This window comes from Channa argus, chromosome 1, assembly GCF_033026475.1.
Source record: "Channa argus isolate prfri chromosome 1, Channa argus male v1.0, whole genome shotgun sequence".
In the NCBI taxonomy this organism is placed as follows: domain Eukaryota; kingdom Metazoa; phylum Chordata; class Actinopteri; order Anabantiformes; family Channidae; genus Channa; species Channa argus.
In genome coordinates, this window is record NC_090197.1 from 17,283,291 (window position 1) to 17,297,631 (window position 14,341).

A 14,341-nucleotide genomic window follows, 5' to 3' on the forward strand; every position below is an offset into this window, starting at 1 on the left:
TGACAGTGCTCTGTTTGATTCAACACTATTTGGAAAATCTTGTCACTTTAAATTTTGAAAAGTAAAAATCTATATTTGGCTAAATAGTTATTTAAAAAATAATCAATGTCACTCTTAAACTTTGCGCCTTTGATCCTTCTGCACTTTCAAACCAACATGGCCTCCAAGACACCAATGATACGTCCTCACAAATCCACAAATGGATAGTAAACTTAGATGTTAGTTACACACTCTTTTGTGTCCAGTACGTTATGAACAATGTTAGCAACATTGTGCCTACAGTGTTCTATACCTATTTCTCTACTTAATTATGTTACGGTTAGCCAAGACTTTAACATTATCTATTAAATGTTACTTGTGGACACAGAAGCCCCTATTCAGCAAATACTCTAGAAGCTCACATAAGTCACTGTTAGAAACATGGAGCCAAGCATTATCTAAACTTCCCCCAGAGACACTGAGACACAACAACTCAATACAATACCATAAATTGGATTACATACAGAAAGATGATTAAGACACTGTATCTCGTACTGCAGACAAGAAGATGCTGACACAAACAGACCTGAGTTTTAAACTTAAAATATAGCTGGTGCTCAACAGTAACAGGGACTTTATGTTTTCTCTATTATTTGTAATTCCTTGCATTGTCCACAAGAGGATAACAGAGTCCCTTATACTTATTTTTGCAGCTTTTCTACAAGACAGATAACCCTAATCTTTTATTCCCTTTAGCCTTAGTGTCTCTTTTGATCTTTGTGTGCTCTGTGCTCCTCTTTACAGAACAAATAAGCATGATTTGTTGTATTATCTGTTTATTGAGGATCAGAAACACAAACAAACATGTAGCAAAATGCCTGTGAAAACATGAAATAATCTTATGCACTCAGTAACAAAAGCTTTATATAAACCACTGATAACACTAAAACTACTGTAGTAAACCACAATGAAAACTATATGAACAATATCCTCAACAGTCTTTGAAATTGGCACCTTTCAAGGAGAGTGAGTTCACATGTAATGGTTTATTTTGTGCTTGTGTGAGCAGTCACCTGAGCTTTGAGAGGTTGTTATTTACATGGAATTGTGAATGTGTGTCTCCACAGAGTACAAACTGATTTATATGAGTTTGAATGAGCGAGTGTTGAATGCAGAATTGTCCCAGTTCTACTTTACTGGCTCCATGGACCAGGAACAGGTTCTTTGTAAATATGGATACAATGATGGATGGATGGATGGATAGATGGATGGATGGATGGGTGGGTAGCTGAATGGATGGAGTTAGTGTCATGGTGGACGGATCACTGGAGAGATTAGATTATGACACATGCTTAAGCAATTGAATGTATGGATGCTGGACCAAGCTGGATGGAGACCTGGTCAGGAGAGTGGTGGCAGTGACCGGGTGCTGACTGGGCTGTACTTCTTCATGGATGGTGATGGAGAAGACTGAGTTAGATGAGGTGAGGAGGGGGATGGACGAATGTGTCCACCCTGGTACTCTTTCCCAGTCACAGAGGAGCCAGGAGCTTGAGACCAACCCCTAGGCTGGCGTAGTTGAGGTGGGGTAGAGGTGGGCATGCATTTGGGCTGGGAGAGAGAGTGGTGGGAAGACAGGTGGCAGGTGGGAGAAGAATAGCACCCAGGTGCAGAGTGGCGAATGGGTGATGGGTGTCGTCCGGGTGAAGAATGACGGCCTGGTGAGGAGTGCCTTCCAGCCAAGGGTTCGTGGTTGCCAGGTGGGTGCTCCTTTGCGTATCTGGGTGACTTTGGTGACTTAGGAACTTTATGTGACTTGTGTAACTTGGGTGACTTAGGTGATTTATGAATGGGATGAGAGGTGGAGTAGAAATTGGTGGTGTGGATGGAAGGATCTTTGCTGGGAGAGGTGGAGTCTCCATTGTTGGCAACCTTGTAGAGGAAGACATCGTACTCGAGGGGGACCTTGGTCTCTGAGTGGAGCTTGGCCTCTTTGGGGAGAAGTACTTGCAGACCAATAGTGACCCCATCCTGATGTGGTAATATAGCGAGTAGAGAAGGATGCAACAAGGTAGGAAGAGTCATAGAGGCAAAACAACGAAATCAAGACACACAGACACTTACAGATATGGATGCATTTTGAGACAATGCGTCCCTGAACACAGATATGATTAATGATAATATGATAAAATTTGCAACCCCTTGCACGTAATCACCTTTCAAGTTCCCTGTTTATATTTCTGGTAGATAGAGCATTTATTAGTATTTTTAGGTAATATTGTCATGAGCACATCCAAATCCCACTAACTTAGCTCTATTTTGGTCTCAGTTTACTCCTGAGAGAAATACCTGGCTGTCTGTTGTTTGGTGGTGGGCAGTTGTTATGAAGTGATTTTTTAGTGATTTTACAGGACACAGTCATTGACAGTGCTATAAGAGCAGCAGGAGTGAAACAAAACAGTAAAACTTCAAAAAAGTAAAAATGCAAATACAAAAGGCAAAACTTCTTGAGAGTTGAAAGGAACTACAGAGTCCCTACCAGGGTGTCAATATATATAAAACTTCTTATTGAACTTTAGTATTTTCTTTATGCTGGAGATGAATACATCATATCATACAACCCCCACAAAAATATACAAAATATTACCATGACAAGAAACTTGTAATGCCAGTTCAACATTCACCTACAGCAGCTACTTAGCTGTCAAACATATATCACATAACATGTGCTTTACTACATCTATTAGTAGCTTTGTGTGGTTCTAGTTGTTTTGGAGAACTGTCCGTGGTGCTGAATGGGCACAGTCACCATTGTGTGTGGTGTAATCTGTGTGCAGCCTACTGTAGCACAAAAGCAGGGTCAGCCATGCATCCAGTTATTAGCATGGGGACTGCTGAGCAGTAGTTAGTTTGATCAACAACAGACATGCAGAGAAAGACTCAGAAAATCTAGAAGGGGGGAAAGCTCATAGCAACACACAGGGACAAGCTAGATAAAATGAAAAAGGTTTATTCAACAACGGTGAGCTATAATCCTCCATGTATACTCAAAAAAGTACAAAAGAACCTCAAGTACATTAAAATATTATAAATCACATTGAAAACCAAGACACAGTGTGTGTAATATAGGTATATATTCAAATATCGACTCCAAGCATTTACTTTGACCTTGAGTTATCTAGACATATCCACTTATTAGCAATGTCAAACATGAATATTTTGCAAATACAGATTCACTTTATTTTCACATACTTCTTTTGCAATTACTAACTTTTGAGACACTTTTCCTTTGATAACACCAATGCATGCGAGCAGAAAGAGATGGTAAGGCAGGGGAGGCAGAGGTGAGGAAAGGGTAAGAGAAGAGGAGACAATGAAGAAGCAAGAGTTCATTGGCCAAAGACCAAGGCAGGGCATCAGTAGTAAGGAGGGACAGTCATTAGTTGGTCCAAACCAGAGATTTTAGTCCAGCTTAAGAGGTGAATAGAGGAAAGAAAGGCGGCAGCGGTGCCACTATGTATCAGTGTTGGCATGACGGCCTTGTAAACAGGACTATTGTGCTTCTAAAGTTGTATCCTTAAATTCATGTTGTGCTTACTTTTGACATTAGGCTTAAAACACATTATGCACTTGCAAGTTGTAAACAATGTCGGCCTACTGTATAACAATTTCTTCTTGTTTGTGTGTGCATTTAAGATTTTGGTTTGCTTCTCCAGCACCGCACTTTTAGAGATGGTGATACTATACCAGATTGTTCTGGGGCATGTTTACCTCAGCATTTTCCTCTGTGTTGTTGGGGCTGTGGCCCTGGTCGTGGATGCCAGAGACTGGACGGTTGTTCTCATGCTTGGGGGAGTGAGAATTGAGGATGTTCATAGACCCCTCTTCCTTAGCTTGCGGGGACTTTGCTGGGTCCTCCTGCTTCTGAGGCTCATCCTGTGGACAGAGCTCATGTTTACACATACACACTACTTTATTTACACACAGGACACGTGGGACACAGGGTTCTGCAACCTTTAAGTGCATTTGTTTTTTGTTTTAGTGTGGGTGTTTGTGCACTTGCAAAAAAATCATAGTGAAAACTCAAACGCTTTTCTGCACGACTTCAAGCTCCACTGAAGACTGATAGCTTTGCGTGCCTCACAGAATGTTTCTGTCATACTAGAGATGATACTCTCGATATGATATGGGACCTTTATCTAATCAATTAATTGTACCTCAGCATTTGAAAAACACCAATGGACCTCTGGCATTTAAAAAACTGTACAGTAGACCATGTACCCACAGGGGCTTTTTAGCCTTGAGACCTGACATTTAGAGCGTCAGAAAGTCACAGAAACTCATCTATACCAACTGCACTAAAATGCCACAGCAGAGCTCTGAGAACAGACGAGTGGGCTATATTAAAACAGAAAGTCACAATTTGTTCACTTCACTTACCCCAATGAAGTATGGGTAATGGACTGGGAATTAATATGTAAATCCAGGGTTTGTAAATGCGTCTGTTAAATATACTAAATCAATTGTAAATGAGGGGGTTGCATTTGTATTTCTACAAAAGTATTGTGTCTGTGTACATCTGCATTTGTTCAAGCCATCGATTATTGGGATGTCACAGATATTTGAAGGTCATGGGCACAGGAGGCAGTAAGTAGGGCATCATTGATCAGTCACGCTGGCTATTGCTGGACATTACTAACTCATTGCCCTCTCACATTTGAAACAGTAGGTTCAAAAACTTAAAGTCATGGCTGCATGAGGGCATTGTTCTCTTGATCTCATATTACCAATATACATGACCTTAAAATGAACACCTTTATCTTCATATTCATGCACACAACATTACATGGACAACCTTTAGAGGAGCACTGGGTAAAAAGGGGAAATCTGCTGCACAGGGACCATAAAATGGCTGCCCGAGCATTATAGGCACAAGAGCAAAGCCAGCTGTTAAGAGAAAATGGAGGATGGGATTTCTCACTGAGCTGCTTGGGACATTGCAGAGTCACAGGTAAACGCAGCAGCAAATAAGGGAGCTATTATTCACACAGCAGAGACAACAAGATAGAACTCTGAACAACTGGCTGCAGGAAGGCTTGAAGGAGGTGATTAATCACTTCACCTACAGTGTACGTGGAATACAGCTGATACAAGATCAGTTGCAGGAGGAGTTTGTGGGAAAAGAGATTTTGCAGCAAATGGAGAACCAAATCTGGATTCTAGCACTTGTACAGTGGGTACATTAAAAGCAAAGAAGGGGGGGAATCGGCTGTCAGCACTTTGGATGTTTGCACTCTGCTTACCTGGAAGTTGTTATAGGGGTTTCTGGGTTTATATTCCCAGGTATAGCTGGTTGTTGATGGCCTCTGAGGGGATTGGTAATTGTGAAAATGATTAAAGACACACATAATGTACATCCTGAACTCCAGGGGAAAAAATTCCCACGTGCAAGTTCTGATTTTATTAAAAATCAAGATGAGTTTGGTGTGTGCATACTCTGCAAGCTTTGTCTATGATGTTTAGCCAGAAAGACAGATTAATGCAGGCACATGACAATTCAATCACAACTCAAGCTGGCGGAGACTCAACATAGGAGACAACATAATGAGGACATGAGGAAAACAGGAGGAGATGGGGTGAGAGAACAAGAGATAAAGAAACCAAACAAAATCAATTGGAAAAGATGGGATGAGATGAGAGTAAACACAAGGAGTGTTTTGGCATACCTGACAGATAATGTTGTCATAGTACGCCAGGTTGTGAGTGTGAGCTTGGGGAGCGGGCGGAGGGGTGTCACACAGTTTCCTTACGTTTGGCTGCGAGCCGTCAGCTGTTGTGGAAACCGAGAGGCCGTCCGTCTGTGGCTCACTGCTTTGTGGGCGGTACTTGCTGCTGGACGATAGAGAAAGACAGAAATTTGCAGGAAATTTTAATGAATTTGTATTTGTAAGGTTTGTACCTCACTGTGTTGCTCTGCACAGAGTGAAACTTGGGTTAAAACCTCTGGTGGACACACACACACACACACACACATACAAAAATAGATCTTCCCAGTCTCTGAACATATAATTACTTCAGTGAAGCAGCTGGCGCCAAAAAAATTAAATCACGGTTTACTCTCTCTTTCAATTTCCATCTTGCTGTTTCTGTGCTTTCTTTATCTTTTGATTTTCAATGCACTGTGTCAAGTTGTAAAGTCTTAAAGGAATCAGACTAACACTTACATAGTCGCAGTCACCTCTCTTGGCGCCATGAAAATAACCAATAGCACATATTTTTTTACATTTTCACCTCTCAGTCACACACACACACACACACACATACCTGCGTTTTCGAAGGCGCTTGTTCTCATTCTTGAGGTGGTGCAGCCTCTTGGCAAAGAACACAATGATCATGAAGAGGAGGAGGAGCACCAAGGATGCCACACCCACCACCGCACACATCACCTGAAACTCTGTGACTGCCCAATCACAGCGCGTGCCTTTATTCCAGATGTAGTCCTGCACATTGCATCTGGATTCACAGGAGGTAAACGAAGATTTTTAGTTCTTATATCAACATATTTTTTTGCCTTATTGAAGTATTTGCCTTTGATGTTAACATTTTAAGCCACTTCCATTTTTTCTTTCTCCTGACCGGCCAAAAAAACAAACAAAAGGCTTATCTTACAGTGTGCATCACAGTATTTATCATATTTATAGCTACACTGTGTTATCCAATGCAAAAAGTGTAAAATGGCACTCAGAGCTGATGACATGGTTTCCTGAAGGCTGTCCAGCAAAGCAGGGATTCGGCCTCCAGCCTAGACCTCAATGGGATCAAAAGATCAGGACACGTGTGTGTATGCATGTGTGAGTGTGTGTGTGTGTGTGTGTGTGTGTAGCTTGTCTACTTTATTGTTTTTCACTGAGCATTGTCATGCAAGTGTTGGAACTCTTACAAATCTCAATGTATATACACTTCCTACAATTACCTCTACACTTACAGTGAGGCTACAGGACAGGACAGATGGTGCTATCAAGTCATGCTGTATGTGCATGATCTCTGTGTGTGTGTATTTGTGTGTGCCTGTGTGTCCCTGACCTTATTGTACTCTCATCTTACTCATATTTTGTATGCATGCATACTTTGTACGTCTACATCAGCTGTCACCAGCCTAGCAAGAAACACTCTTTACCCCCTGCCTCCAAAACTGAGCTAATCCTTTGGCGACCCTGCTGTGATCTTGACGAACCCTCATGACACATTAAGCCAGCCTTCTGTCTTTGTGCCTGGGTGCGTTTTCAGTGTGTGCATGCTTGTTCAAATTGTCCTAAATCTTTTCTTTTGTTTTGCATAAGGAACATATTGGAAATTATCCCAACCACACAGAATTAAATAGGGTAAAGTTTTAGCTTTGAACAAACCCCCTAAACCCCCTGCTGTCATTCAGCTATTGTACATCTGAATGTGTACTATTTTTTATAACGGCCTGCTTGGAAATGCTAATAATTAAGGAACATTTACTCATTCTTCATAACTAAAAATATCAAAGAACAAACAATCTATCTAAGGAAAACCAAACCAGCCAATGGACATTACCTGTAAAGTGTTTTTCTCACCTGCAGAAGGCTCCCATTCCTGCTACCACAGTGCAAACTCCGCCATTGAAACAGAAATTTGGTTCAGTATCACACTGTGATACACACACTCCTGGTCCAGAGCGTACAAAGCCCAGCCTGCAGCCGTCACCCCCCATGGCACCACCTAAACCTAGCCCCTCACCTTTGTCTGGTCCTGGCATGGGAGTAGCAGGTAAGGAGGGCCTGCTCTCCGCATTATTTTTAACTTTGTCAGGAATAGCAGGAGAACCAGCAAGGAATGGATTTTCATCCTCCATGTTGGCTGGGGGTGAAGGGGTGGGCTCGGGTTCTGGAGTTGTATCCAGCGCTGAGGGGTCATATTCAGAAGACATGTATTCATAAAAGTCAAGACCTGTCCATTTAGTAGGAGATCCTCCTTTTTGCTTCTGTGGTTTCGGGGCTTTGGCCCAATTCTGATCAACTTCAGAGGGCACAGTATCCGGCGCTTGGCTGTGAAACTCCACAGTTATGACGTCATCAGACAAAGGGTTCCCAGGCTGGTCTGGACCTGCTCCACCAGCGGTGAGCTCCTCACCCGTGGGTGGGTATTCCTCTAACAAGTCTAGGTGGGCATGTTTATGAGGACGGTGATGTTTGGTGGAGCTCAGTGGGAGTTTGACTCCAATGCCTGCCCCAATCAGGTGGTCCCTCTCTGCCGAGTCATCACTAAGCACCATCCTTGTGTTTAAGGCATCCTTGTTGATGGATGATTGGTTGTGGTGATGATGGTGCTTGCCTAGTAAATGCCTCCCTATCAATCAGACATGGAAACATGACATGATTTAGTATTGCACATCCATAAAGCTGGGGGCCTCACAAGACACAGATCAAACACAGATTTCTTTATCGTGAATAGATCTCTGCAAACACTGTGTTTTTATGAGATCTCTGTCTGGAAAATAACTATGGCTTTAAAACAGACAGCCATCGTATGTAACACAGGTTTTCCATTAGAATTAGTTGCAGAGTCCAAGCTGGCATAATGACGATGTCAGGGTTTACTAGACAAAGACATTATATAGCTGTTTTAGGATTAGCTGTCAACAAGAACGCTAACTTTGACTGAGTGCCAGTATTCGTCTTATTGTCACTGCATCAATGACAGAGGACTGTGAGAATTGACAAAGTAATAAACAAAGGCTTGTACATAAACTTATATATTTTTCCAATGGAGCTAATCCCAAGGTACTGACTCTGTTACGTTTGATAATCATTGTGGCTCAAGGATAAAGCATGAATAATTGAAATGGATCCCACCAGTATTCTGCTGGAATGCCTTAAGGCAGTCCAAGCCTTGATTTCTAGAAGAGCACTGTATTTTTCTGTATCTTTCAATGTTAAATCAGCTGAATTTGAGCTAATATTAAAAAACGTGTGTGATCTTTTGTCTCTTCTTTGCCATAGACCTGCATTGTTGTCCAAACAGGCAGACACACTGCTCCAATGGATGATACATACCATAATTTGAAAACAAATATTAAATAAATAATGTCCAAACTAATGTGGCTTGCCATAACTCAACCAGAGATCTAGCTGATGCACAGTTGACCGGCCCTAGTACAAGGAAATGTCAATACAGAACAGGTGGGGCAACGTTTGTTAAAAATATGTTGACCACAACTTTTGAAATAAAGAAATATGTCACAGATGAATAAGCTCATCCAGGCTCCAGGCTGACAGCAACCAAATTTAGAGAAGATTTCACTGTGGTTTTAGAATCTGCATGGTGACTGTGGACAATACCATTAATTTAGAAAATGACCAAAGTTACCTTTTAAGAGCAAAGTGATTATTTGTCAAAGAAATCAGAACAACACAACTGTGTAATCAGACTGTGGCATTGAAGGATTAGGCACACTGAGTGATAGACTAATGTGCCCCAGTGACTGAGACTTGGTGAGGATCAGATTAGGATTTAGAGCTATAGGTTAGAGACCAAACGGTGAGGTATTTCTCCTGTACTTGGCAACCCGCTGAGGAATATGGACACATAGCCTCAGGGATAAAGAAAAAGAGAGAGGACGGGACGCAGAAGATTTTTAAAAATCTTTTGACATGCATTGAGTTGACTTTAAAATTATCAAATAGAATTATAAAATTCTAAAAATAAAATCCATGCTGTGTAGACATTATTCATAGCTGCACTACTCAATTTCAAAGTCAAGTGGAGATTCCAAAGATTAAATTTTTTTTGGCTTATAAAAATACCCTTAAAGGGAAACGACAGGAACAACTAAAAAGGAAGACTGTACAGTTTAAAACTATTGAACTATTGAAGCCACTTCTTCATACACACTGGTCTGGTACATCTGCAGGAATGGCCAAACTCATCCACATACTTACCCAGTGCCACACTGAAATCACTGGGCCCAATGAGATCACTGCTTTCAGTGTCTAACACTTCATTCAGGGTTTATACAAAAACCATCTGAACGTGCCTGGAGTCACGAAGACTATTGGAAGCTTAGGAACCACAAGATTCACCTCACACACACACACACACACATACACACACACTACTGTTGCCATGGTGAGATGTAAAGAGGTGCCATGTTGAAAAGAGGAGTGGAGCGAGGGAGCTGCAGTGGAAACAGAGAATCCACTGTTGATTCTTTCTCTCTCTTGTTTTTCGATCAATGAGCCAGCCAGTCTTTAAGTGTTATATGCCAGCTCCATCTCTGGGAAAACAGGTGAATTAGACTTGAATACTTCACAGTCTGTGAAAGTGATAGACATGCACCACTGATTAAAATTGATTCAAATTTCATTTAAAGGTTCAGTCTGCCAATTTGTTCCCTGTTGAGACTTAGATGCGGCATCCTGTTAGCAGCTGGCAGTCCTGTAGCGATTACAAGAGCAAAAAGGAGCATGAAGAGATTAGAAGAGTAGGACAAGCAAATTGAATGCACGAGGCACTGCTTAGAAATTTGATTTCCTTCTTAGAAATGGTGTGATTTGTCGCGCATTTAGCTCTTCACCTATGGCATCATGCTGAGCATGTCACCACGGTAACAGGTTTTACCTGAGGTCACATTGATTGGCTACAGTGCAAGCAACCTTCACCTTAGCAGCAGGATGGAGCTGGTATCCTGCAGTGTTGCTGGATGGACACAACTATTTTTAAAATAACACATCCGCATATATAAAACTGCTCTTTGATATTTCATGAAATTACTGGATCTGGTAATACTTAAAAATATTTTAAAAATAAACACAAAGTTAAAATAATGTATCTGTAAGTTATGAAAAAACTGTTTGGCTCTATTATGCTTGGTGTTTTATGAGTCCAGCAGTCCTTGTTTGTATAATTGGTCAATTTGCAACCTCAACTCTTTAAACTGTGTGCATTTTAGGATTTTGACACTATAAATAGAGTCTTTGTATGTGCATGTGAAAAAAAGGAAGTCAGGGAGATCCTGATGATTTGATCTACTGTGACATATCATGAGCTTTCTGGGGCTTTGGGGCAGATGGACCTCACAGTATGTGTTCACAACAGTGGGCACTAAAACACACATGGCAAAGCAGCCAAGAGTCTGGATTTGATCCATATTCCAATACATAACCCGCTAGAATAAAGTGCCTTTCTGTGTTGTGCGTGCAAGCATGTGTGGACAGACCGACTGGCTAGCTGGCTGATAAAATGTTAGTCTTTTGATAATCACTTAATTTTTTAAACATTATTCGAAGCAAAGGTGATAAAACCTTTATGCTTCCAACTTCCCTAAAGCGAACATTTATTTGTCCCTCGTGATAAACCTTAATCTAAAGGGTATGTATTGTGTATAGATTCTAAAGCCCATTGAGGCAAAGTTGTGATTTATGAGTTCGACTTTGATACATTACAATAATTCGTCTTGATAAAAGCATTTGTTATTTTCTCACGTTTTATATGCCGGCTCATTAAGGCTGCAGCCTATAGTCCTCTAAAATGGCAGAAACGCTTTGAAAGCAAATGTATGTGCATGAGTGACTGCATCTTCAACCTGGCTTGCCTGAAAAATTAGGCAATCATTTTGAATCCTAAACTATATGCCTGTAGAGGAACATAATGGGAATATTAAAGGCACATTTTTATTGTCTGTGTTGTGATTTTTCTTTGATTTACTTGGTCTATTACTGTTTCAGTGTCACTGGGAGAGAAACGTTAGAACGTTTTTTTTTTCACGTTTCTGTGTTTCCTCTGCAGGTCCCCAGTGAAATCAAAGAATAATCAGCTGTACAATATTCCTGATGAATTAAATATCTACAGCCAAGTGGTCTCCGTGGTTACAGCATGACAGGCGGCTGCAGGAGCCAGTTCTCTTTATACGTCTCAATATGTCACAGTGATAACGCTTAGTTACACACTGGGGGCACGAGATGCGGTGGGGGAAAAACGAGGGGGGTTTACAGTGGCAGCGCGTGCTCACGTGAACCCCGGCGACCCTCTGGGTGCACGAGCCACCCTGTTGCTGGGCAGCGGCAGAAGGGCGCGTTTCTGGATTTTCAGGATTTTCCCTATTTCCACAGTGTCTGTGTCAGATTCCCGTTCCCACACTCCCTGCCTCTGGTCTCAGGTTTACCCGAAATGTCTGGGGGAATTTAGTCTTTTCACCACCGTGAATTGGTCTCCTGTAGCCTGGCCATGGTGCGCCTAATCCCGCCTTTGTCTGGGCCACGCACCCTGCCGCTGTCAAATGTCTCTGTCGCTCTTTTAATGTGTCTTTTAAAAAATAAATCTGCATAACACTAGTCCATAACATTTACAATAATTAAGTAGACTACACAGGGGTTTTACCCTCACATTGTGACAGGACATGGCAGCATTCAGTAATAACTAACACATTAGCTCTAAAGAAGAAATATCACATTTGAAAGCAATTGCATCTAATAGGCTTCTAATGTACCCAATGCAATTATATAAAAAAACTAAAATATAGTGTCCATATGCAATATTCAAGATGCACAACTGGTTAGCCTACTATCAATAGGCTTAAAGAACCCTAGTGCTGACAACAGAAAGATGATTGATTATTAATCATTCACAAACAGTTTTTAAATGGCAGCTGGACAACTGAGTTGACAACTGTATGTCATCTTCCACATCAATGCCATGCAGGTGCAGGTGTGATTTGATTCACGCACGTGCGCGCGCAAACGCACCCATACACACACACACACACACACACACACACACACACACACACACACACACACACACACACACACAGGGTGGGACTCCGGTAGTGCAATGGACTTACCGTGAGCAGACAGGGGGTTGACGACCATTGTGATGGTCAGTAGCACCTGCCAAGACCACAGACGAGTGTCACCGCGCGCCATAACGTGGGCTTTTCCTGGTGCGAACTCTGATCCCGTTCTTCGTTTCACTGGTCAGATAGTGTGGCTGAACGACAATCCTCACAGCAGCTCCTCCAAAGTTCAAATCTTGCCCGCTTTCGCCATGTCGCCGATCTCCACCTCAAAGATTGGCCTCCCTCACCGCTGCTGTGTGTGTGTGTGTGGGTATCTGTGCAATGATTAGCTGCACCGGTTCGGTCCCATTGTCCTGAGCGGGAGCCCTCTCCTCTACACCTTTTGCGCGCGCTTGTCACTCTGCTCTTTGGGGTCCGTCGCCAGCACCGGCGACACCGCGACGAGTTGTAGTAGTAATAATGCGCGCGGCCGGCGGAGGGTCTGCAGACGAGATTTTAATGAGCCTGGTTTGACGCTGCCTGCATGTGATCTGGTAAAGCTTTTCCTCCGGCAACGCACGCGATGAGCTGCGACGCACGGCACAGCGCGCACACAGTATGTTCACTAGTGTCCAGTCTGCTGTGGACTGTGAAGAATAGGGCTGAGTGGGGGGTTTAAGCAGCTTCAGTTAACACTATGAGCCAATATGCTCCATTTTACACCAGTTAGTGTGTGTTTGTGTGTGTTAACAGACTGACTCTGTCTCTCTCTCTCTCTCACTGAGTTAATATGTCAGTGGGATATTTGGGTACATGTTGCCTTTGGCCAGCAGAGAGGTGCCTGCGCGCAAGGTGGGGAGGATAATCCTCTTATTCTGTTAGACTGTGATATAGGCTCTAGACAATGACATCTGCTACTACTGTATTGCTGCTACCCCCCCCCCCCCCACACACACACACACACACACACAAACATATTTGCACAAGCGCCTATATTTCATGCAATCCCAATGCATTTCTATTATTTTATTCCTTTCATGAGGTATTTAAATGTACACACCTCTTTTCACATATAGCCCTTGCACCATTGCACAATACATTTTGTTATCTTTCCCTCAATCAGCCTAATTACAATAACATAATCATGCCCAAACATGTTTTTAATCACTGCTTTGTGACATTAGTTCATTTTCTATTTTCCATTTTCTGTGACAAACAACTAACAAAACAAAATGGCCTGTGCAGGGTGAGCTACCCTCTCTCCTCTTGAACAGGATTATGTCAAATGTATTATAAAATAATTAAGACCAAAAGCTCTTTTCCTGTTGAATAAATCACATTTTGTTAGTGAATAGGCAGTGTATTAATGTAGGTTCCTGCTGTGTGCACAGTGCTCCCCTGATCACCAATTATGGTTAAAAACCCACCCAAATCTAAACTGAGCCCACACCTTCAATCCCCTCTCTCAACAACAGAACAGGGGCATTTTGTATGAGAAATTGGTGCCAGAGCGAGAGAGGGGAACACAAAGAAATGGACAGCCACCAGAAGGAAAAGAGAGAT

The 14,341-nt window shown here is 42.2% G+C and overlaps 1 protein-coding gene across 6 annotated transcripts; it reads right to left on the reverse strand.

The window, feature by feature from the left end:
• Positions 1-833: 833 nt before the first annotated feature.
• On the reverse strand, positions 834-13,465 carry cspg5b (chondroitin sulfate proteoglycan 5b). Of its 6 annotated transcripts, XM_067503129.1 has the most exons (7): positions 12,845-13,464; positions 9,945-10,440; positions 7,581-8,352; positions 6,304-6,492; positions 5,706-5,871; positions 3,751-3,915; positions 835-2,010 (listed from the first exon to the last, which is right to left on the reverse strand). In XM_067503129.1, the coding sequence occupies exons 3-7, from the start codon at positions 8,276-8,278 to the stop codon at positions 1,381-1,383; spliced, it is 1,848 nt and encodes a 615-aa protein (XP_067359230.1). In that variant the 5' UTR covers positions 8,279-8,352; positions 9,945-10,440; positions 12,845-13,464; the 3' UTR covers positions 835-1,380. The 6 variants fall into 6 exon arrangements, with proteins under 6 accessions (XP_067359229.1, XP_067359228.1, XP_067359230.1 ...); XM_067503128.1 differs by lacking the exon at positions 9,945-10,440 and having other exon boundaries at positions 834-2,010; positions 5,790-5,868; positions 12,845-13,465; XM_067503127.1 differs by lacking the exon at positions 9,945-10,440 and having other exon boundaries at positions 834-2,010; positions 5,790-5,871; positions 12,845-13,465.
• Positions 13,466-14,341: the final 876 nt, after the last annotated feature.

What these genes read in the sequence shown, in the direction of transcription:
- cspg5b (XM_067503124.1), bottom strand. Translation starts at nt 12,926, where the DNA reads ATGGCGCGCGGTGACACTCGTCTGTGGTCTTGGCAGGTGCTACTGACC. An exon ending in GGAATGGGAGCCTTCTGCAG is followed by an intron (nt 6,493 to 7,580) that starts GTGAGAAAAACA and finishes CTGTGAATCCAG; the next exon opens with ATGCAATGTGCAGGACTACA. An exon ending in AAGCGCCTTCGAAAACGCAG is followed by an intron (nt 5,872 to 6,303) that starts GTATGTGTGTGT and finishes TCTATCGTCCAG; the next exon opens with CAGCAAGTACCGCCCACAAA.